The 25,361-nt window shown below is 34.5% G+C and overlaps 1 protein-coding gene across 5 annotated transcripts in view; it reads left to right on the forward strand.

Annotated features, from left to right (window-relative positions):
* The window catches only part of SCAPER (S-phase cyclin A associated protein in the ER), a 440,234-nt gene that overhangs the window by 128,176 nt on the left and 286,697 nt on the right, over window positions 1-25,361 (forward strand). For all 5 annotated transcript variants that reach the window (XM_058542151.1, XM_058542150.1, XM_058542152.1 and 2 more), the window contains 3 exons: window positions 7,117-7,272; window positions 12,736-12,878; window positions 24,899-24,980. In XM_058542151.1, the coding sequence (XP_058398134.1) occupies window positions 7,117-7,272; window positions 12,736-12,878; window positions 24,899-24,980 (381 nt within the window). The remainder of the gene's footprint in view (window positions 1-7,116; window positions 7,273-12,735; window positions 12,879-24,898; window positions 24,981-25,361) is intronic.

Consider the following 25,361-nt stretch of genomic DNA (forward strand, 5'->3'; position numbering starts at 1 on the left):
GAAATGTACCTGTAGTTCATATTTTTAATGCTGTTGTCAATAGTATCTGATTAAAAGTTTTTTCCTAATTGTTTGCTGCTATTATGTAGAGATAAAATTGATTTCTGTGTATTACCTTATATGCTAGAACCTTGGTAAACTTATTAGTTCTAGTTTTATTTCTTCCTTTGCTGTATGTTTATTTTTTGTCTCCCTTTATTGCACTGACCAGTACCAGTACAATGATGACTAGTTGTGATGAGAGCTGGCATCATTGCCTTGTTTCCATTCTTAGGAGGAAAGCATTCAGTCTTTCACCATTAAGTATGATATTAGCTGTAGATTTTTCATAGATGTTCTTTATCAGATTGAGGAACTTTCTTTCTGTTTCCAGCTTACTGGAAATTTTTTTTTTACCATGAATGGACTTTGAATTTGGTAACATGCTTTTTCTGCATTTACTGTGATAATCATATATATTTTTTAATCTTCAAAAACTTTTTTTAAAAATTTAAATGTTTAAAAAATTTTTTTAAATCATTTTTTTTTTTTAATCTTACAATTGTAAATTTCACTGGTTGATTTTCAGACATTAAACTCACCTTGCAATTCTGGGATAAATATCATGTGGTCATGATGTGTTATCATTTTTATATTTTGGTGGGCTTGGCTTGCTAAAATTTTAAGAATTTTTGCATCACTGTTTGTGAGGGATATTGGTCTATAGTTTTCTTGTAATGTCTTTGGTTTGTTAATGGGTTAGGCTGGCCTCATAAAGTGAGTTGGAAAGGGTTCCATCCTCTTCAGTTTTCTAAAATAGTTTTTGTAGAATTGGTGCAATTTCTTTCTTAAATTTTTTGTAGAATTCACCAATGAAGCCATCTGGGCTTGAGATTTTCTTTGTGGATGGGTTTTTGACTAAGAATTCCATTTCTTTAATATACATAGAGCTGTTCATATTTTTTATCTTTTTGGTATAATTTGTATCTTTCAAGGAATTTGTCCATTTCCCTAATCACTAATAATATTGAGCATCTTTTCATGTGCTTATTGACTATTTATGTATCTTCTTTGGAAAAATTTCTATTCAAAGTCCTTTGCTCATTTTTTTAATTGGACTGTTTGTCTTTTAGTTGTTTAGCTGTAAGAGTTTTTTATATATTTTGGATACTAGACCCTTATCAGATATATGATTTGCAAATGTTTTCTCCCATTCTGTAGGGAGAACAGCAGTGTGTTGGTGTGTGCCTGGGATCCGAACCCCAGGCTGCCACAGCGGAGTGCGCGTGCCCAACCACTACGCCACCGGGCCAGCCCCCATTTGTAGTTTTTAAAAATCTTAATAACGAAGGTTAACTGATTTGAGTCTGTACTAAAATTCTTGCTAATAAGAAATACTGCTTTAAACCCTGGTATCAATTGCTGCCCTATTGGTTCTCTTAATTTTCATTGCTTTCTGTTCAATCTGTGAATTCCTGTTTTGAAATGTATTACAAAGAAATAGACATTCCAGTTTTTTTCTGATTCTCTCATTCAGTTAAAATTTATGATTAAATTGTTCTTAGTGTAATTACATAAATATCTTAAAAGTTTGTATGAAACATTGACCGTTAGTTTTATGATCAGACATTTTAACTTATAAGACAAAACCTCCTCCTGCCTTTGGTTTTGTCACATGCCAATATTCCCCCATCTAGCCTGATAATAACAGTCATCTGAGTTGTTAAAGAGATTCCCAAGCTTTTTGTTTGCAGTGTCTTTTCAGTAATGCTGGAGTGGGATCTGGGGAACTCTATTTTTTATAAGTCCTCCAGGTGATTCTTGTGATCAGGAAACTTGGTTCCACATACAATATCAAAGAGTTGCTCCTTCTTCAAAAGTAGTTTTTTATCATAATAGTGAAAACTGAAGTCTCTGGAGTTAGATAAACTTGGATTCAGGTCCTGACTCTGCCACTCAGTAGCTGAATGGCCTTAGGTGTCACTCAGCCTATTTGTTCATGTATAAAATAGGAATAATCTTACCTACATCTCAAAGAATTGCTGAAAGGATTAAAATTAGATTATGCATGTTGTGAAGCAGTTACTGCCATCTCTGGTATACTGTAGATACCCTGTAAACTATTAGAATTGTAGAATACCACATCCTATTTGTGTTCCACTTCCTAATTTTTCCTTAAATTCCTAGTGCATTTCTGTTGTTTTTTACTAATCCCAAAGTGCTAATAATCCGGTGATTTTTTTTTTTCTGATTTAAAAAAATATACTTTAGTTCCACTAGAACTGTACTTTTCTTGAGACATGTACCAAATATATTCATTTCAGTCCTGTTATATAATCAAGATATAATTGTTTTTTTTCCTTATATACTTTTTGGGAGTTCTTGGAGTAAATTAATAGTCATTTCAAATTCTTTAGTTCTTTCTTGGGTACATAGATGTTTGAAAATGGTCATCTAGGGCCGGCCCCGTGGCTTAGCGGTTAAGTGCGCACGCTCCGCTACTGGCAGCCCGGATTCGGATCCTGGGTGCGCACCGATGCACCGCTTCTCCGGCCATGCTAAGGCCGCGTCCCACATACAGCAACTAGAAGGATGTGCAACTATGACATACAACTATCTACTGGGGCTGTGGGGAGAAAAGGAGGGGAAAAAAAGGAGGAGGATTGGCAATAGATGTTAGCTCAGAGCCGGTCTTCCTCAGCAAAAAGAGGAGGATTAGCATGGATGTTAGCTCAGGGCTGATCTTCCTCACAAAAAAAAAAAAAAAGAAAATAAGTCATCTAGTGTTTAGTTGATAGTGACTATTATTGCAGCCAGAGTTGTTCAAAACCTGACTCTATCTTAGATCATGGTCTGTTATTTAATAGTATAAAATTGACTTTTATTTTCAGTTTCTTACTGATCTTCTTGATTGATTTGCATTTGCAACATGTCTACTCATAATTATGTTTATTTTTATCTTATTTTTGAGGAAAAGACATAGTTTTTCTTATTTATGGCAGTAGCCCTTTTCTTGTGCTGTGTCCTCTTGCCTGCTCTTGGAGTTTGCTTCATCAGTTATCTTCTTGTGCCTGCTTCTTTGCCTTCTTCTTCTAGATTGACTACTTTTGTATACCTATTCTGTAAATTACTTAATCTGCTCTTTTGTGAGTCACCACATTCCTTGGAAAGAATGGTCTGAGCTCATTTCCACTACCTCATCACCCGTGTCTTCTTTAATTCCTTATAATACCATTTTCCCTCTGTGCTATACTGTATTTGCCTTTCAGAATATTGCTCTGTTATCACTAAGTTTAAAAAGCTTTTCTGAATCTCTTCATTATGAACACTCACAGGCACCTTTTTCTAGAATACATTCTTCTGCACTCTCTTGATTTTCCTTTTGCATTTCCAACCAATCCTTTGCTTATCTTCCCTTTTTCTTTTGCTTCTTAAATGTAACTGCCTTCAGTCCACTTCACTGATTCTTTTCTTTGAGTATCACAATCATCATCATTGCTTCAACTATCCTCTCTGCAGTGACTCCTAGATCTGCATCTTTAGGCCCATCCTCTCAGCTGATCTCCAGACTCTATTACCTGTTGCTTGGTGATTGTGCATTATGCAGTGGACCTCAACAGCTCACCTCCCCTTTATCCCAAACCATCTGCTTTTCCTGAAATCCATGTCAGATAATGGGATCACCAGTCTCCCATTAACCTAGACTTGGAAAACTTTTGATCATTTAGTTTAATTCACTGTTTTGGGGTTTTTGTTTTTTACCAGTTTTTGTGTATAAGGCATGAAGATAAGCTAGTCTTTTCTGACTTCTTCTCCACAGTCCCATGTATATATTCAACTGCAGATTTTATAATTTTGTAATTTCTCATGTGTTTTCCTTTCTATTGCAGCTGCCACCTGTTTATTTCTTTTTATCTCCCTCCTAAATATTTGCAGTTGATGTTCTTGCCTTTTGTCCCTACTCACTTCAAATTAATCTTTCTGAGGAGCATTATTATATTACCTCTCAGCTTAAACACCCTCAGGGACTTTGCATTGTCTTCAAGGCTTAGTATGGATGCATTATACTCTAGCTTTCTTTAATATTATTTTATATTTAGAGTCATGGCTATATTATTATTGTAAAAATGATTTATTTTCATTTTAAAGAATTCAAGCAATACAGCAAAGGACATTGAAAATCCTACCCTCAGAAATAGCCACCATTTATATTAGGTAAATACTCGCTCAGATATCTCTCCAGAATAATATTCAGATTGCATGCATAGATAACTTTATAAAATAGAATTATGCTATACAGGACACTACTTCTTTTGTTTTTGGTGAGGAAGCTTGGCCCTGAGTTAACATCTGTTGCCAGTCTTCCTCTTTTTTTCCTTGGGAAGACTGGCCCTGAGCTAACATTTGTTCAGTCTTCCTCCATTTTTGTATGTGGGTCAGAGCCACAGCATGGCTTGATGAGTGGTGTCGGTCCACGCCCGGGACACGAACCCGAGAACCCCAGGTTGCCAAAGCGGAGTGCGTGAACTTAACCACTACACTGCTGGGCTGGCCCCCAATATACATGATACTTCTTAATAAGAAGTATTAATCTCTATTTTAGTTCCATTTTAAGAGAACAAAGTGAAATGTAAGTAAAATTGAGGGAATTATTGAATTTGTAATAAATGTTTCTTTATTAGGCATTATGTCCCATAAGATTCTTCTAATGTTATGAAAAATTATGAAAAAAGTTTGGAGTTATTATATTTACTAAATTCCATTTCGATTTCTTACAATTTTGAGGGAGTCCCTGCTAAAAAACAATTAGGAAATTAGTACATATTTCTTTTGGTCTTCCTAACTCCTCTCAACAATTTTTCATAGTTTTATTATTTTTACATTGTTAAGGTTTATAACACTTTGCTCTGTAACTATAAATTCTTCAGTTTAGTTTTCTTTCTACATATAAATGGACTCACAGCTTAACTAATTCTCCATTCATGAGTTCTTTGTTTTGATTTGTCTCTTTGTTGGCTGAATTTTATTAACAAGTAATTTTTTCAGGAAGAGCTCATATGTACTCTATTCCTTGAGTTCTTGAATATCTAAGGTCTGTGGCATTTCTACCTGAGTACATCCTGGCTAGAGAGCAGATTCATGGTTTATAATATCTTTCCTTGAGAATTTTGTAGGCATTATTTCATTTTCTTCTAGCATTAACTATTTCTGTGGTGAAGCCTGAGGCTGGGTGACTTGCATTTACTGCTTGGAAGCTTAACAAAATGTGTTTTTCTTCCTTAATGTTTTGTAGTCTAATAAGGATATTCTTGGTATTGGTCTTCTGAATCGATTTTTCATGAAATAAAGTGGGCTCTTTCAATTTTCAGTTTCTTTCTCTTTTTGCAGGGAAAATTTCTTCTGTTATATATTAGAACATTTTCTGTTGTCTTCCTCAACTTCTTAGACATTATTTTTCCTTATATTAGGTCATCTTGACTTGTTATCCATATTCACAGCTTATTACTTATGCATAAATTTTCATTTATAAAATCTCCATTATCTATGATTATCACAAGCCTTTCTGTATCAATGATTTGATGTTTTTATCATCTTTATTCTGTTCTGTGCTTTTTCTAATTTAATTAATTCTGTGATAGTGTTACTTTTGTCTCCAGTTGTTTCCTTAGCTCTCCAATCTTCTTTTATTTTATCATCACGCTGTTTTATTATCTTTTCTTTTATCATCATATTTTCTAGTTAATTAATTTCTTTTTTCTGTCTCATTTATTTATTAACAGCTTTATTGAGATATTATTGACATAGCAAAATGGTATATATTAAGGTATACAACTTGATGTTTTGATATACATATACATTGTGGGATCATCACCACATTCTAGCTAATTAACATATCTATCACCTCTACTTAGGTACCCTTTGTGTGTGTGTGTGTGTGTGTGTGTGTGTGTGTGTACTGAGAAGATTTATTTTAAGATCTATCTTGTTAGCAAATTTCAAGGGTACAATACAGTATTGTTATACTGTATACATACAGTATTGTAACTGTCATCACCATGCTGTACATTACATCTCTAAAACTTATTCATCTTGCATATCTGAAACTTTGTACCCTTTGACCAACATCACAGATTAATTTTTTTATCTGACTTTTGTACACTCTTCCCTCTGAATTTTATTTTGACTCAAACATTAGGTCCCATTCCTTTTTCTCTCATCTTGATTATGCTTAACATGTGACACCTGACACAATATAATTTTCTTTGAACATACCTATTTGTTCTGTACTTTCAGTATTGTTTGAAAGATGGTTATATTATTAATCTACTTATTAAAATATTAAAGTGAGATAGGGAAATCTTTGAACTGTATTCAGACTTTCTTGTTTGAGAATTATAACATATCTAGTGGTAGGTTTTATTTTATCCAGCCTGGATTTCTGGAGTCTATGCTTCTTTCAAAGAGCCTCAGCCCCAGTATTAACTTACCTGTTTCACTCTACTATTTTTGCTGTAGCATGCCCTTCCTCTGACTTTCAAGAATGAGTAATTCGACTCCAACTGAGTGTTTCCAGCTTTATCATTAGCTACACGTTACTCATAAAAACTGTAGTCTCTATCAAAACTTGGCTATTAAGAATCAAAAATGTGAAATTGAGGATGCAGTGTATAGTTCAGTGCTTTGTACCTAATTGTCACTCATTCAATATATGTTGAAGAAAAATGATTTGTTGTTTTTTTTTCTCTCAAACTCATTACAATAACATGTATATACCTATTTAAATCTTAATGTAATTTCTATAGTTGCAAATTACAGTCATATTAAGAGATAGAGAACTTTATAAGATGGTCTCTATAAGAATCTTAATTTCATTCTTGACTTAAAAATATTTTCAATGGCAGACATTTATTTACACTAAATCAGTTCTACTAAGGCTTGTGGATTTGTTTTTTGCACTGGATTATTATCCATTTTTGAGGTGAATTATTGAAAGAAAAGACCTGTAAGTCATTCAGTTTTTGTTCTGTGCCTTCTATTGGTTTACATTATAATGTAAAAACTGTTAAGTTTCTTATTTTTGTGATGTGCCCTAGAATTAACTTGATTTGAAATTCACTCTCTTTGTTTTTATTGAAGGTAAATGAAATTGCCTTCATAAATACCCTTGAAGCCCAGAATAAACGCCATGATGTTTTATCGAAATTGAAGGAATATGAGCAGAGGCTTAATGAGTTACAGGAAGAGCGTCAGCGAAGACAGGAAGAAAAGCAAGCACGTGATGAAGCTGTTCAGGTAGAGTTTTATTTGGCAAGCATTTATTTAGCACCTGCCATATCCTAGGCTCAGAGCTAGATGCTGAGAATCCAAAAAGGAGTAAGACCTTGTCTCTGTTCCCAAGGGTGCATGGTTTAGTATAGCAGTGTTTAGAAACATGAAGTGTGGTTGCTAAAAGATAGTGTGTGCTCCTTCAGCTAAGGTAATCAGTGCTTTCATCAGTAGACAGCAGTCAGAGTCAGAAGCTCTAGTTTCAACCAAGTGAAGGACTAAATTGCTCTTTTCTAATTGGGTTGGGTAAGAATATGCTCCTTTCCTCTGCTAAAAAAGGATTGTTCTGAACCAGTATAGCCTTAAAGAACTGGGCACTCTTTATTGTTATGACAAGGAGGACTTGTCATTTATTGGGTGATGTCATCAGATACTTTAATTGCTCAGCTATTAACCTCTGTAGGTAACCCTAAATTAGCTACCATTTTCAGGATGGGAAAAGTTAACACATAAGCTGTACCCATGTTTATAAACTATTTTAGGTTTTCCTCAGTAGAAAGCCTTGCCCATAAGACTCTTTTAGGCCCTAACGTTTTTGATGCAGAAAACAAATTTTGCAATATTTAAATATAAATGCAGACATACTTTATCTGTTATGACTAATACTTATTTGTTTATTCGTTCAGTGATCATTTATTGAGTTACTACTCTAAGCCATATGCTGTGCTAGGCGCAAGGACATGAAAAAGATATATCCTTGTTCTCAGTGGGGAGACATATGTAAACAAATCTTAATCCATTAGGATAAGTGCAACAGTAAAGGGATTCTTGGAAGCGCAAAGGAGACCACCTTACTCACATTGGGAGTGACCAGGACATGAGAAAGTCAGGAAAAGCTTTCTGGAGTACGTGATACCTCAACTAAGTTTTGAAAAATGAGACAGATGCAAATGATGAGAAGTAGGCATTCTATGCAGAGGGAGATAGGAGAGAGTACTGCATGGAGAGTTAAAGAGCAGATCATGAAGAACTTGATGTTAAAAATTAGAGATGTTGCTGATATTTCATCTTTTTCACGTCATTGGTAGTTTTAGGAAACTAAAATATCAATACATTTTTAAAGTTTATTGATTACTTTTTGCTGTTTGTGGGCATTAAGCATTATGATCCCATATTCGTCCCTCATCTGTATGTAACTTGAGTTCAGTCTTTTATTTTAGTCTGAGTGCCAAGCTAACTTATGTTTAAAAATACAGAATGCTTCTATTAGAGAATCTTTAGCTTTTCCTCTCCAAGGAGCAGCAAAAATTTTCATTTTAGTCATTTTAAGTTAATTCTCTTTTAACTAATACACTTAAATGAGTAAATAAAAGGGGATATTTGAATTTTTAATTTGAAGCTTCCCTTCAGCATTTTATTGCTGTGTCTTTCTCTATAGTGGGACCATTTTATAAAAATAATTATATTTTGTAAATTTTGTGTTAGTTTTTAGCAACTATTAGGCATTACTAATTCAGAGATAAATAAGACACGATCCTTGCCTTTATGGTAAATAATACAGCATGGTGTGAAAGAGTGTAATAGAAGTCTGTATAAGCTACAGAGGTATCACAGAGGAGGGAATAATCAGCTCTGCTGGTGGGAGTGGAATGTCAGGGAAACTTCTCTGGAAGAGATGACTTCTTAGCTGGGTTTTGGGGGGAACTATATGAGTAATAGTCTGTATTTTTAAATAGACATCTTTGGTTTTTTCTGCATTCATTTGCAGAATTGAAATATAATAGTTATCTTCTGTTTAAAAATGATGACTCTTGTTGCGTAATTTGGAACATTTATTAAAGCTTACGGGAAAGCAGTTCTTTTCTGAAAGTGGTAACGAATTTTCTGTACTAACAAACACTTTAAAAACTGTTTTGACCACTCAGAGTTATTTTTCTTTTTAAAAATGTAGAAATTTCCTACAATTTAATTTTCAATGAAAAATTCAAACTTATCTACATAAGTTTAATTAAGATATACTGATATTGTTAGAAAAATCCACTGGTATTATAAAACATACATATAATTAAATTTTTTCAAAAAATGTGTAGTTATAACTAGATGTGCAAGGCAGTAATGCCACGCATTCTGTAAATACAATAACAGGAAGATCCTAACTTGATATGGAATTCAAAGGCCCTTCATCTGCTTTACTTTTACTGTTGAAACGTTCTGGTCAAGTGTTAAAGGCAACTGTGATCCTTGTTTCTTTTAAGTGAAATACTAAGTTAGTGCTGCCATCATGTATTCTCAACTTGCCATTTTTGTTATGTAAATTATTGATTGGTTAGTTTTAAGCTCAATTTCTTTACATATTTTGTCTTGTCTTCTTGCCCTAAACATTTGAATTATAGGCGTAAAGCAGAGTTTGTAAAATCCTTTCTTAGGTTGCCATAAATCACATCCTGACTGTGAAGCAAAGTACGTGGGGTCTGAGAGGTTTCAGGAAGCTTAAGAGTTAGATTTCTAATTCATTTGTTGTGGGTTTGTATTCTTTATTTGTAAATGTATGGATTTATGATGCATATTATTTTATAAAGTCATGCTTCATTTATTTAACAGATATTTATGGAACTCCCACCCCGTGCAAGATGCTTTTGTGAAATACAAAGTTGCCTATGTTTAGGAAACTTAAATTTTAGAAAGGAAAATACCAGCTAAATTTACTAATTTTACTCATTAACTATATAGTTACCTATTCTCTTTCCCACTTATTAAAAACAGAAATTAAAAGACTGGATATTTTTTGAAGTCCAGTTATTTCTGTTAGTACAATGTTGGATTATGTCTTATATCCATGAAAACAATCAGCAAATTGACATTATATTTATGCATACAACTTGGCTACATTGCACATACACATAAATTAATTATTTTATATTATATTACTATATTTCATTATAAGACCAATTTAGAATTTTTTAAAGTATATTTCTCAGCTTTTGGTTTTATAAAAATATGAAATGAAAAGTTCCGGTTTAATTCTTTATGTTTAATGCCTAAGCCTTTTGCATTTCATTGTGAAACTTGTGTTTTCAGATATAATACAGATTTTTTTTAAACTTCAAATAAATTTGACTTTAAGGGAAAACTTTTTTGTTTATATTTTCTTCATTGGAGAAAATTTTCTGTGCCAGATTTGTTTTTGAAGAGTTTTTGAGATCCTATGCAGCTGAACAAGTTTCTACCTATTATGCTTACTTAGTAATGAGAAATAGCTATAACCAGTTCATGAATAGTATGCCAGACACTAAAGAATAAATTTAAAATCTAATGGCAGGTCTCCAACAGTCTGCATCTGCCAGAAATGCCCACCTAAAATCAGTGCATTCCCTCTATTTCTCAGTCCCTTCTCTCCTCCCCCAAATAAAAAGAAGAAATAGGATCCCTTTGGCTTACGACTTTAAAAATATTTTCTCCTGCGGGCCGGCCCCGTGGCTTAGCGCGGTTAAGTGCGCGCGCTCCGCTACTGGCAGCGCAGGTTCGGATCCCAGGCACGCACTGACGCACCGCTTGTCCAGTCATACTGAGGCGGCGTCCCACATACAGCAACTAGAGGGATGTGCGACTATGACATACAACTATCTACTGGGGCTGTGGGGAGAAAAGGAGGGAAAAAAAAAGGAGGAGGATTGGCAATAGATGTTAGCTCAGGGCCGGTCTTCCTCAGCAAAAAGAGGAGGATTAACATGAATGTTAGCTCAGGGCTGATCTTCCTCACAAAAAAAATATATATTTTCTTCTCCTAGGGTAGATAGGGCTTGTTGTAGATATGAAGTTACCATTGTGAGCTGAGTTAACTATTAGAAATATTCACATCTCGAGCCAGCCCTGATGGCCTAGTAGTTAAAGTTCAGCTCTCTCACCACTTCAGCAGCATGGGTTCAGTTCCTGGTTGCAGAACCACACCATTCATCTGTCAGTAGCCATGCTGTGGCGGTGGCTCACATAGAAGAACCAGAAGGACTTACAACTAGGATATAAAACCATGCACTGGGGCTTTGGGGAGGAAAAAAAAAAAGAGGAAGATTGGCAACAGATGTTAGCTCAGGGCGAATCTTTGCCAGCGGGAAAAAAAAGAAAAAGAAATAGTCACATCCCTCTGCAGTGTTCTCTAAACAGAAACTACTTTATTATTTTTTTTCCTGCTGTCATTTACTGAACATTTACCGTGTGCTGAAGACTTTGCTGAGTACTTACCTATATTAGTAATTTAGATCTCACAACAAACTAGGGCCCTTTTAAGGTGAAATGACTTGCCCAAGGCTATGTAAGTGGTAGTTACCGGAGCCTAGATCCTTGTATTCTGTTAATCATAAAGAGCCTCGAGGGGCCAGGGAGAGATTGTGTGAGCTATCTGGGGAATGGGGACGAATTGAAAGAAATGTATTAATACAGCTAGTAATATAGTGAAGATTAGCAGAGTACTCCTATTAGGCAAAAATATACACAGGACACAGTATTTCACATTGAAGTTTAACCCTATTTTGTGAAGTATCTTCTGCCTTAATGATGATGATGATAAGTAATTATTGAGAATTTGCTATATGCTAGGCCCTATGGTAAGTACTTTTCATGTATTATCTCATCTCTTCTTCACAATATCCTAAGAAATAAGTACAGTCGTTGTCTTCCAGAAAACTAAGACACACAGATATAATGTAACTAGACCAGAGTCACCTAGCCAGTAAATAATGGGGTCAGGAAACAAAATCAGGGAATCTGACCCAGTGCCCACTCTCTTACCCACTATGCTGTGTTATAATACCTCTTTCTCCTTGCCGCAAAGCTTTTCTTCACTTAGTTCCTTTATGAAAGCTTAGTTCAGAAATAAAATCTGTTAACTATGCTTTCTTCATCATATTCTGCTATTTCTAAAACAATATTTAAACACAAGGCTTTAGAAGTGATTAACCATAAAATATATATTATGTTCTCACAGAATATGAATAACATAGTATCTGGTTAAAATAGCATTTATTCTTATAATTATGTGTAACACTGGTAAATGACATGAAAACCAGATATTATTGATATTTAATTTTTTTTTTTTTTTTGGTAGAAGGACTAGCCCTGAGCTAACATCCGATGCCCATCCTCCCCTTTTTTCTTGAGGAAGACTGGCCCTGGGCTAACATCTGTGCCCATCCTCCTCTACTTTATATGGGACTAAGCCATAGCATGGCTTAGTAAGCAGTGCTTACTAAGCGATGCACACCCGGGATCCGAACCTGCGAACCCCGGGCCGCTGCAGCAGAGCGAGTGCACTTAACTGCTGCGCCACCGGGCCAGCCCCCATTGCTATTTAATTTTTGATTAAATTCTGAGAAGCATACCTAGTGGCAAGCCAGGGGTCTACTTGAATATCTAAGTTTATGTCAAAACTATGTCACCTTTAATCATTTTCATTTTACACATAATCCTGACATCTTTTAAAACGTTTGACATTAGGAACGCAAGAGAGCTCTTGAGGCAGAACGACAGGCCCGTGTTGAAGAATTGTTAATGAAGAGGAAAGAACAAGAAGCCCGAATTGAACAACAGAGGCAAGAAAAGGAAAAGGCCCGTGAGGATGCAGCCCGGGAAAGAGCTAGGTACCTCATTTGCTGTCTTGATTTTGATCCTCATGAACATTTTGCAGTGAGTGAATATTCAAATCAACTCCAAAAGCCACTTGCTGTCATATAGATTTTTTAAAAAGTCACAAGTACAGAAATGTACTGAATTTCGATTTCCAGGAATTATGACATTATACTCAGAATGGAAACCTTTTGAACATTTCTTTTGGATGGGAAACTTGATCCTTTAAGATTTTTTTGGTTACAAGGAATAGAAATTGATTCTGGCTAGCTTAAGCAAAGGAAACTTTTAGAAAAATGTTGGAAGTGTAAGTGTTAGGAGATTAGAGGACCAGGTTTGGAAATGGCTAATCATCAAAGGTTGGGTCACAAGAGCCACAGCAGTGGTCTTTTGATGGAAACAGTCTGGTCAGCACATTGCCACTCTGATTATGATGAATGACTATCCACTCTGATTATGATGAATGACTATCAGCCATCCTGACATTTTAAAATTATTTGTTTAAGATTCAGAGACCTGGGAAAAACCACTTAATTGACCAAGCCTAAGTTCCTTTTGGTTGGTGTATGCCTTGTTGACATGTGATATTTTCCAACCTATTAATTGGGGCAAATTTGGTGGATGTGAAAAGATAGCTCTTTGTGGTTTTAATTTGCTTTTCTACTTGTCCAAGATGAATAATAAAGCTGAGCAACTTTTCACATACTTATCAGCTACTCAGGTTTTTTTTCATGTAAAGTACCTATTCAAGTTTCTTGTCCATTTCCCTATTGGGATCTTTTATTCTTGATGTTTAGGAATTATCTTTACTAGATACTAATTCTTTGTCAGATACATATATTGCAAATGTTTTTGTAGGTTGTGGCTTGCTTTTTCACTCTATGATGTCTTTTGATTAACATAATTCTCCATTGCAGTGTAGTAAAACTGAGCAAACTTTGTGATTTATGCTTCTTGATCTTGTTTATGAAATTCTTTTCTATCCAGTCATAAGATATTCTTAAAAATGTAGTTTTTCTTTAATAGTAAGTATGTCTTTATCTACCTGGAATTGATTTTATTGTATGGTTTGAGGTGGAATCCAGTTTATCTTTTTTCTATGTGGATACCCTATTGTTCTAACACACTTTATTGAAAAATCAGGTTTTTTTCCTACTGATCTACAAAGCTTTCTAACATAAATCACTTTCCATGGATGCATGGGTCTATTTCTGGGCTCTATCTTGTGGTCTAGTGGTCACTTTTTCTATCCTCTGCTGTAATTATCAAAGCTTTACAATAATTCTTGGTGTCTGTTACCATCCTTCACTTTATTTTTTATTTATTTATTTTTTTGGTGAGGGAGCTTGGCCCTAAGCTAACGTCTGCTGCCAATCTTCTTCTTTTTGGTGAGGAAGATTGGCCCTGAGCTAAAATCTGTGCCCATCTTCCTCTATTTTGTATGTGGGATGCCGCCACAGCATGGCTTGATGAGCGGTGCGTATGTCCTCACCCAGGATCTGAACCTGTGAACCTCAGGCCGCCGAAGCAGACTGCGTGAACTTAACCACTACGCCATGGGGCTGGCCTCCCCTCACTTTATTTTTAATTGAACTATCTTGGCCCTTTCGCATTTCTATGTTAGTTTTAGAATCAACTTGCTCAATTCTGTATTAAAAAAGAAATTGTCAAATTTTGATTCACATTGCATTGAATCTATAAATTGATGTGGGGAGACTGCTATTTTTGAAATTGAGTCCTCCAATTTATGAACATACCACTAAATGTTTTTTCAGTGTATTTAAATCTTTAAAAAAAAGTCTTTATATAAGATTTATAACTTTTTTCTATAGACAGCTTTTGTACATCGTTTTTATTGTGGTAAAATATACATAACATTAAATTTACCATTTTAACTATTTTTAAGTTTACAGTTCATTGGCGTTAAGTACATTCACGTTGTGCTACCGTCAACACCGTCCATATCCAGAACTCTTTCCGTCCATATCCAGAACTCTTTTCATCTTGCAGAAATGAAACTCTGTATCCATTAAGCAAAAACTCCACATTCCCCACTCCCCCCAACCGGTGGCAACCATCATTCTACTGTCTGTCTACAAATTTGACTGCTCTAGATACCTCATATAAGTGGAATCATACACTATTTGTCTTTTGTGACTGGCTTATTCACTTAGCATAATGTCTTTAAAGTTCATCCATGTGGTAGCATGTGTCAGGATTTTCTTCCTTTTTTAGGACTGAATAATAATATTCCATTCTATGTATATACTGTATTTTGTTTATCCATTCAGCTGTCGATGGACAGTTGGATTGCTTCCACTTTTTGGCTATTGTGAATAATGCTGTTATAAACATGGGTGTACAAATATCTGCTCAAGTCCCTGGTTTTGATTCTTTGGGGTATGTAGATAGCCAGAAGTAGAATTGCTGGATCATGTGGTAAATTTATTTTTAATTTTTTGAGGAGCACCATACTTTTTTCCATAGCAGCTACTCCATTTTACATTCCAACCAGCAGTGCACAAGGGTTCTAGCTTCTCTATATCCTCACCAGTGCTTGCTTTTTTCTTTTTTTTTTTTATAATAGCCATTGTAATGGGTATGAGGTGGCATCTTATTTGTGGTTTTGATTTGCATTTTCTTAATGATGTTGAGCATCTTTTCTTGTGCTTATTGGCCATTTGTATATCTTCTTTGGAGAAATATCTATTCAAATCCTTTGTCCATTTTTTTTTTTTTTTTTTTTTTTTTTTTTGTGAGGAGATCAGCCCTGAGCTAACATCCGCCAATCTTCCTCCTTTTTTTGCTGAGGAAGACGGCCCTGGGCTAACATCGGTGCCTATCTTCCTCCACTTTATATGGGACGCTGCCACAGCATGGCTTACCAAGCAGTGCGTCGGTGCGCGCCCGGGATCCGAACCAGCGAACCCCAGGCCGCCGCAGCGGAGCGCGCGCACCTTTGTCCATTTTTTAATTGGGTTGTTTTCTTGTTGAGTTGTAGGAACGCTTCCTTAGCGTGTTTTGGATATTGATGCTTATCAGATATTTGATTTGCAAATATTTTCTCTCATTCTGTGGATTGCGTTTTCACTCTGTTGATAGTGCACAAAATGTTTTAATTTTGTTGTATTCCAGTTCATCTATTTTTTCATTTGTTGTCTATACTTTTGGTGTCATATCCAAGAAATCATTGCCAAATCCAGTGTGAAGCTTTCTCCTTATGTTTCCTCCCAAGAGTTTTAGTTTTAGTTTTAGCTCTTATTTTTAGGTCTTGGATCCATTTTGAGTTAATTTTTCTATATGGTATAAGGTAACTGTCCAACTTCATTCTTTTTTTTTTTTTTTGTGAGGAAGATCAGCCCTGAGCTGACATCCATGCCAATCCTCCTCTATTTTGCTGGGGAAGACTGGCCCTGAGCTAACATCCATGCCCATCTTCCTCCCCTTTATGTGGGATGCTGCCACAGCATGGCCTGACAAGCGGTGCGTTGGTGCGCGCCCGGGATCCGAACCCGGGCCGCCAGCAGCAGAGTGCGTGCACTTAACCGCTACGCCACGGGGCTGGCCCCCCAACTTCATTCTTTTGCATGTGAATATTCAGTTTTCCCTATACCATTTGTTGAAAAGACTGTCCTTTCCCCATTCACTGGTCTTGGCACCCTTATCAAAAATCATTTTACCGTATATCTGAGGGTTTATTTCTTGGTTTTCTTTTCTAGTCCATCGGTCCTTTTCCCATTCAGTAGCCTTGGCACCCTTGTCAAAAAATCACTTGACCACATATTTGAGAGTTTATTTTTTGGCTCTCTATACTATTCCATTGGTATATATGGCTTTCTTGTGCCAGTACCACACTGTTTTGATTACTGTAGCTTTGTAGTAAGTTTTGAATCAGAAATCTTCCAGCTTTGTTCTTTTTTTTCAAGATTGTTTTGGCTATTTGGTGTCCCTTGAGATTCCATGTGAATTTTAGGATAGATTTTTTTTTTTTTTCTATTCTGTTTTCTTCTACTTTTTTCTGCAAAAGTAATCATTGAGATTTTGATAGAGATTGCATTGAATCTGTAGGTAGCTTTAGGTAGTATTGACATCTTAACAATACTAAGTCTTCCAATTCACGGACATGAAATATCTTTTCATTTTTTTGCGTCTTCTTTAATTTCTTTCAACGAAGTTTTGTAGTTTTCAGTTTACAAGTGTTTTGCCTTGTTAGTTATTTCTGATTATTTTTCTGACACATTTTATGAAATTTATTTTTAGTTATTCTTTTATATTATGCTATTGTAAATAGAATCTCTTTAAAATTTTTTTAAACATTTGTGTGGGTAGTGTTTAGAAATACCATTGATTTTTTTTCCAGCCACTTTGATAAACTCTGTTAAAAATTCTAATAATTACTCTGTAGGTTCTTTTGCATTTTCTACATAACTAACCTGATCATCTACCAATGACAATAGTTTGGTTTTTTTCCTCTAATCTTTATTCCTTTTATTTCTTCAGTGGGCACCTTATAAGGAATGCTTTCAGCAATTAACCATGTAGTATATTTAAGTTTTACAGATGTCCTTTATTAGGATAAAGAAGCTGCCTTTTATTCTTAGGTTGTAAGTTTTTTGAAATCATGAATTGGAGCTGAGTTTTATCAAATGCTTTTTCTACTTATATAGAAATGATTATCTAAAATTTCTCCTTTGATCTGTTAATATGCTCATTGATTTTCTAACGTTCAGTCAAGCTTGTATTCCTGGGATAAACCCAACTTGATTTTGATGTATTAGAATTTACTTACTAAATCATCACTGGATTTGGTTAACTAATTTTTAAGGCTTTTAACCTGGAGAGTGGGATAACCATATATTTTTTAAATCAATAAACATTTTAATGAACTATAATATAAACAGAATAATACAGAAATGAATAAATCTACAGCTTGGTGAATTATCACCATACCCCTATAACCACCAACCTGGTCAAGATATAGAACATTACCAGCACCCCAAGACCTCCCCCCCAAATACCTTCCAAATCACTATCCCTCCTTCCACCTCAACAGTAATCACTGTCCACCGTGGTGTAGTTGTTGGGTTTAGGCCTAAGAATGGAATTGCTTGTCCCTAGGGAATGCAAATTTCCAGCTTTAGTAGATACTGCCAAACTGTTAAGCAATGTAGTTGTGCCAATTTACATTTCTGCTAGCATTTTGAGTATTCTAGGTGTTCTATATCCTTGCCTAAAATTGAAATTGAGTCTTTAAAAGATTTTTTTTCATAACTTTATTGTGGTATAATTGACATACAAAAGATTGCACTTATAGCAGTGTACTGTTTCATGAGCTTTCACATATGTAATCCCTGTGAAACTATCAGCACGGTCAAGATAATGAACATATCCATCACCCCCCAAAATTTTCTTGTGCTGCTTGGTAATCTGTCTGTCCTTCCCTCCACCCTCATCCCCTGGCAGCCACTGATTTACTTTCTCTTTTGTCTTTACTTTACTTTACTTAGCATTATTATTTTGAGATTCCTCCATATTGTTATATGCACCTATAGCTTGCATTTTTTTTTATTGCCGAGTGATATTTATATATATACACCACAAATTATTATCCATTTTTCTTTGATGGACATTTAGGTTACTTCCAGTTTTTTGGCTATTACAAATGAAGTTGTTATTAATGTTTGTGTATGACATATGCTTTCATTTCTCTTGGGTAAATAGCTAAGAAATAAAAGACTGGGTTATAGGGTAGATGTATGCCATGTTATATACCCACCAGTAGTGAATGAGTTGCAGTTGCTTCAAACCCTTGACAACACTTGGTGGATCAGTTTTTTAAATGTATGCTCTTCTAGTGGGTGTATAGTGCTATCTCCTTGTGATTTTAATTTGCATTTTTCTGATGACTGATGTTACTGAATATCTTTTCATGTGCTTCTTAGCTATTCATAGATCTTCTTTGGTGAAATGTCTACTCACATCTTCAGCCCATTTTTCAAGTGAGTCGTTTTGTTATTATTGAGTTGTAAGAGTTCTTGATATATTCTAGATGCACATCCTTTTCAGGTATGTGACTTGCAATCTGTGGCTTATCTTTTTTTTTTATTAATAGCGTCATTTGAAGAGCGAAAGTTTTTAATTTTGATAAAATCCAGTATATCAGTTTTTTTTATGTGTAATGCTTTTGGTGTCATATCTAAGAAATCTTGTCTAATTCAAAAATCACAAAGATTTTTTTCTATGTTTTCTTCAAGAAGTGTTTCAGTTTGGCACTTACATTTAGGTCTATAATTCCTTTTAAGTTAAATTTTATGTATGGTATGAGACAAAGATCTAAATTTATTTGTTTGCATATAGATATCCATTATCACAGCACCATTTGTTGAAAGGACTATCCTTTCACCACTGAATTGCCTTGCCACCTATTCAAGATCAATTAATCATAGATGTAGGGGTTTATTTCCCAACTCTATTCTGTTCTATTGATATCTATATGTCTGTTCTTATGCCAGCACCACACTATTTTAAGTACTGTAGCTCTATAACAACTTTTGAAATCAAGTAATGTAAGTTCTCCAACTTTGTTGTCTTTCAAAATTGCATTCTCGTATAATTTTTAGAGTAGGCTTGCCAGTTTCTAAAAAATAGCTTGCAGGGATTTTGATAGGAAATGCATTGAATCTATAGATCATTGTGGCGATAATTGCTATCTTTAACAATATCATGTATTTTGATCCATGAATATGATGTGTATCTCTATTTATACCTCCTTTAATTTCTCTCAACAGTGTTTTGTAGTTTTTAGCATATAGGTATTGCACTTCTTTTCTTAAATGTATTCCTCAGTATACCTTTTGAAGCCATTGTGAGTGGGATTATTTTCTTTATTTCATTTTTGTCAGTATTTCTTGCTAGTATATTGAAATACAATTAATTTTTATGTATTTAATTCTACAACCTTGTTTTTTATGACCTTGCTCAACTTGCTTGTTGGTTTTGGTAGTATTTTCTTTTTCTGTTGTTATTTTTTAGGATATTTTACATAAAGGCTCATGTCATCTGCAAATTAAGATTGTTTTACTTCTTGCTTTCTAATATGAATGCCTTTAATTTCTTTTTTTTGCCTTATTGCACTAGCTAGATCCTACAGTTTAATGTTAATAGAAGTTGTGACATTGCATATCCTTATTTTGTTCTTGAGCTTAAGGGGAAAGCATTCAGTCTTTTAGTATTACTTATGATGTTAGTTGTAGGTTTTTCATAAATCCCTATTATGAGGTTGAAGAACTTTTCTTCCTTGTCTAGTGTGTTGAGAGTTTTTAACATGAATGGACTTTGAGTTTGGTTAAATAAATGCTTCTTTTTTGTGTATCCATTGAGGAGATCATGTGGTTTTTATTCTTTATTTTATTATACAGTATATAACACTAATTCACTTTTTGAAATTAAGCCAACTTTACATTTATGGGTTAATTCTCACATGGTCATGATGTATAATCATTTTTATATGTTGTTGAATTCTTGTTAAGGATATGTTCATGAGAGCTAATGGTGTGTAATTTCCTTTGAGGTCTTTGGCTTTTATGTCATGGCAATACTAGCCTTATAGAATATCATGATGGGAACTGTTTTCTCTGCACTGTTTACAGAAACTGTTTGTGTAGGATTGGTATTATTTCCTGCTGGGTTTTTGAATTTACCAGCGAAGCCACCTGGTCTTGGATTTTTCTTTTTTGGAAGATTTTAAATTACAAATTCAGTTTTTGTGGGGTTTCGCGTGTGTGTGTGAGGAAGATTGGCCCTGAGCTAACATCTGCTGCCAATCTCCCTCTTTTTTTTTTTTTGCTTGATGAAGAGTGGCCCTGAGCTAACATCTGTGCCCATCTTCCTCTATTTTGTATGTGGGTCACTGCCACAGCATAGCTTGATGAGTGGTGTAGGTCTGCACCTGGGATCCGAACCCGTGAACCTGGGCCACCAAAGCAGAGTATGCCAAACTTAACCACTACACCACTGGGACAGCCCCTGTGTTTGTTCTTTTTTTAAACATGTTATTGGTCTCTTGAGATTTTTCTATTTCTTACTGAGTCAGCTTTCATAATTTGTGTCTTTCTGGGAATTTGTCCTTTTCATCTAGGTTGTCTATTTTTATAAAGTAGTTCATAGTTCCTTATAAGGATTTTAATTTCAGTATGATGTCCCTCTTTCATTTCTAATTTGGTAATTTGTGTCTCTTCTCTCTCCTTTTTTTTTATCAGTCTAGCTAAAAGTTTATACATTTTGTTGATCTTTCCAAGAACCAACTTTTGGTTTTATTGAGTTTCTCTATTGTGTTTCTGTTTTCTATTTCATTGATTTCTGCTTTGACATTTATTATTTCTTTCCTCTGCTTACATTGAGTTTGATTAGCTCTGCTTTTCCTACTTTTATGAGGTTGAAACTTAGTTTATTGATTTTAGGTATTTCTACATTTCTAATGTAAGCATTATAGGTATAAATTTTCTTAACACTTCTTTAATTTCATCCCATCAGTTTTGATATGTCATGTTTTCATTTTCACTTAATTCAGGATATTTTCTAATATTTCTTATGACTTTTTGATTTGTGAGTTATTTAGAAGCATGTTGTTTAGTTTCAAATTATTTGGGGATATATCCCCAGTTTTTCTCTTGTTTTCTAATTAAATCTTTTGTGGTTGAAGAATATACTTTGTATGATTTCAGTCCTTTTAAATTAATTAAGACTTATTTTATGGCCCTGGATGTAGACCATCCTAGAGGATATTCTGCATGCTCATGGAAAATATGTATGTTCTGCTGTTGTTGAATGGAGTGTTCTCTAAATGTCAGTTAAGTAAAGTTAGTTGATAGTAGTGTCTAGTTGTCTGTGTACTTACTGATTTTCTGTCTAGTTGTATTAATTCTTGAGAGAGGATTATTGAAATCTCCAAATATAATTGTTGAATTGTCTATTTCTCTTTTCAGTTTTGACACTTTTGCTTCATTTATTTTGGTGCCTCAATATTAGAGCTTTTTAAAAAATATTTCATGTCTTAAAGTCAGGTTTTTTCTTGTTTTAAATATAGCCATGGTTATTGTTTACATGATATGTCTTTTCTGTCCTTTTACTTTGCTCCTTTTGTGTCTTTGTATCTAAAGTGTGTCCCTTATAGACTATATATAGTTGAGGTTTCCTTTCTTGTCTGGTCTTTCAATTTCTACCTTTTCATTGAAGTGTTTAGTCCATTCTCATTTGATGTAATTATTGATATGATTGGATTTATGTCTACCATTTTGATGTGTTTTCTGTATGTCTCAGATTTTTTTTGTTCTCCTTTACTACATTCTTTTTTGTTAAACCAATACTTTTTAGTACATTATTTTAATTTTTCTCTTGATTTTTAAAGCTGTATTATTTTAATGATTTGCTTAGTGATTGCTCTCTTTATTACCATATACATTTTGACTTATCACAATCTACTTCAGGTTAAAACTAACTTAATTTTGGTAAAATAGAGCAACTTTGTTCCTATATAACTCTATGTCCTTTTCCTCTTGTGTTATTATTGTCACAGATATTATATATATGTCATAAGGTCAGCAGTGTGGTGTTATAATTATTTCTTTATGTAGTCCCACATTTTTCAAAAAAATTAAGAGAATAAAAGAGAAAATATATTTATACATTCTTTTATATTTATCCACATTGTTAGTATTTCTGCTGTACTTCATTTCTTTCTATGGCTACCTTTTTACATCATTTCTTTTTGGCCAGATGGACTTCCTTCAGTATTTCTTATAGGGGAGTGTTGCTTTCATTGACTTATTTTGATATTTACTTGTCTGGGGATATTTTTATTTTACCTTCATTTTGAATGATAGTTTTCCTGGATATAGAATTTTTGGAGTTTTTTTCAGTGCTTTGAATCTTCTGACTTTTGTTGTTTCTGATGAAAAATCAGCCATTAATCATACTGTTTTTCCTCTGTATATGGTGAGTTATTTTTTCTTCCTGCCTTTCAAAGTTTTCTGTTTGACTTTGTCTTTCACCAGTTTGACTATGATTTGTCTAGGTTGAGTCTCTTCATGATCATCCTACTCTGTACATTAATGTTTTTCATCAAATTTGGGAAGTTTTTGGCCATTATTCTTCAGGTATTTAGTTGTTATTTCTCTTCAAGCTCCTCTAAGTTGTAACAGTTTCTCAGACTTTCCGTAGTTTTGATGACCTTGACAGTTTTGAGTAGCGGTCAGGTATTTTGTAGAATGTTTCTCAGTTAGGATTTGTCTGATGTTTTCCTCGTGGTTAGATTGAGGTTATGGGTTTTTGGGAGGCAGACCACGGAAGTGAATGTGAATTACCGTTCTTCTTCTTCTTCTTTTTTTTTTTTTGTGAGGAACATTGGCCCTGAGCTATCATCTGCCAATCCTCCTCTTTTTGCTGAGGAAGATTGGCCCTGGGCTAATATCCATGCCTATCTTCCTCCACTTTATATGGGACACCACCACAGCATGGCTCGACAAGCGGTGTGTCAGTGCGTGCCCAGGATCCAAACCGGTGAACCCTGAGCCGCTGCAGTGGAGCGCGTGCACTTAACCGCTTGTGCCACCGAGCCGGCCCCATGAATTACCATTCTTAACATGTCAAAGGTTCATGCTATCAATTTGACGTATCACTGATTTTTTTTTAACCTTGAACAACTGGCCATGATAGTGTTTGTTAGGTTTCTCCACTGTATAGTTACTTTTAAAATTTCTCTATGCTATCCTCCTTCGAAGCAAACCACTAAGCATAGCCCACACTGAAGAGGTAGAGAGTTAGTCTGCACCTCCTTGAGAGAAGAGTTTCTACATAAATTATTTGCAGTTCTTTTTCTGTATAGGACATTTGTATTTTCTCTCCCATTTATTTATTTAATTATTTTTTTTTAGTTAGTGTGGACTCATTTACATTTATTTTATACTTTGGGTTATACACCAATATTATGTTATTTATTGTTTTGCTTAAACTGTTCCAGCTTTGGACATTGGGAGCTCTTTCATTTGGCCCCTGTGTCCCTTTGACATGCTTCATCATTTTGTTTTTTTGAGTACTTCCTTAATTTCTGGACTGCAAGATGCTTCAGACTCATCTTGTACTTTTTCTGCCCCACACCTAGAATCAGCCATTTGTTTTAAGGACTTCTGGTTCCTTTTATTGGAAAGTTTTTTTTAAAAACTGCTTTTGTTTCTCTGTTGAGATTCTCTATTTGTTGAATCATTGTTGTAATATTTTTCTTTATTTTGGCATACTTTCTTTTAATTCTTTGAACATATTTATAATAGCTGTTTTGTCATCTTTGTCTACTAAATCCAACATATGCCCTCATTCAGAGACAGTTTCAATTGACTGCTTTTTTCCTATACTAGGTCATACTTCTTTGTATGTTTCATAATTTGTTTGTGATTGTTTCCTTTCCTATTATCTTTATCTTTGTGAGTTTATGCCTTTTCTGTTCCTTTCTTGTGGTATTAGTGGGTTTCGGGAAGGGAACAGAGATAAGTGTAGGTTTTCAACATGCCATATTTAAATGACAGTCCCAGAGCTGGTATTTAATCCCATGCCTGGGTCCAGAATCCTGTTTTCATAACTAATAATCTCTGTTGCTCCCCAAACATTTAATGAGCAGTATAAAATAATTTATTTTATTAAGAAAAAAATAGTTTAAAAAAATACAGTCATGTTGCTTAACAACAGGGATATGTTCTGAGAACGCATAGTTGGGTGATTTTTTTGTTGTGCGAACATCATAGAGTGTCCTTACACAAACCTAGATGGTATATATAGCCTACTACACACCTAGGCTATATGGTACCAATCTTATGGGACCAGGGTCATATATGCAGTCCGTTGTTGACTGAAATGTCATTATGCAGCACATACTGTAATAACCATTTAGAATATGTAAGCCTGTGTGTCCTAATGGTATTTTTTATCCTCATGAGATTTGTTACTCCAAGCAGTTGAGTTTATAATTTTTGCTGTCTTCTTACAGAGACAGGGAAGAACGATTGGCAGCACTCACAGCTGCTCAACAAGAAGCCATGGAAGAGCTACAGAAAAAGATCCAGCTCAAGGTAGGGATAATTATATATTTCAGTTTGAAATTTTAGAGCTTTCAGTAGAGCATGAGATTAAAATTTATCTATTGAATTAATTGTATGAAAAATTGAATTAATTTGTATTCCTAATCTGTGGGTAACGAGATTTATATGATTTGGCTACACAATTATTTCTAACTCAACGGTCTGAAACCTAAATTTATTTTAATAAGATAAAGCAATTGAGGGAAAAAAATTAAAGGAATTTTAACATTTCTTGTTTTTACCAAGCAATTTGTTAATGACTTGAAGGCATTACTGCTAGCCTCTGATATTCATAGACTTTTAATTATTTAGAAGTATACTAAAAGATGATTATAATTTGTTTCACTTGATTTCAGTGCTTAGGAATTGTAC

Source organism: Diceros bicornis, chromosome 5 (assembly GCF_020826845.1).
Source record: "Diceros bicornis minor isolate mBicDic1 chromosome 5, mDicBic1.mat.cur, whole genome shotgun sequence".
Classification (NCBI taxonomy): domain Eukaryota; kingdom Metazoa; phylum Chordata; class Mammalia; order Perissodactyla; family Rhinocerotidae; genus Diceros; species Diceros bicornis.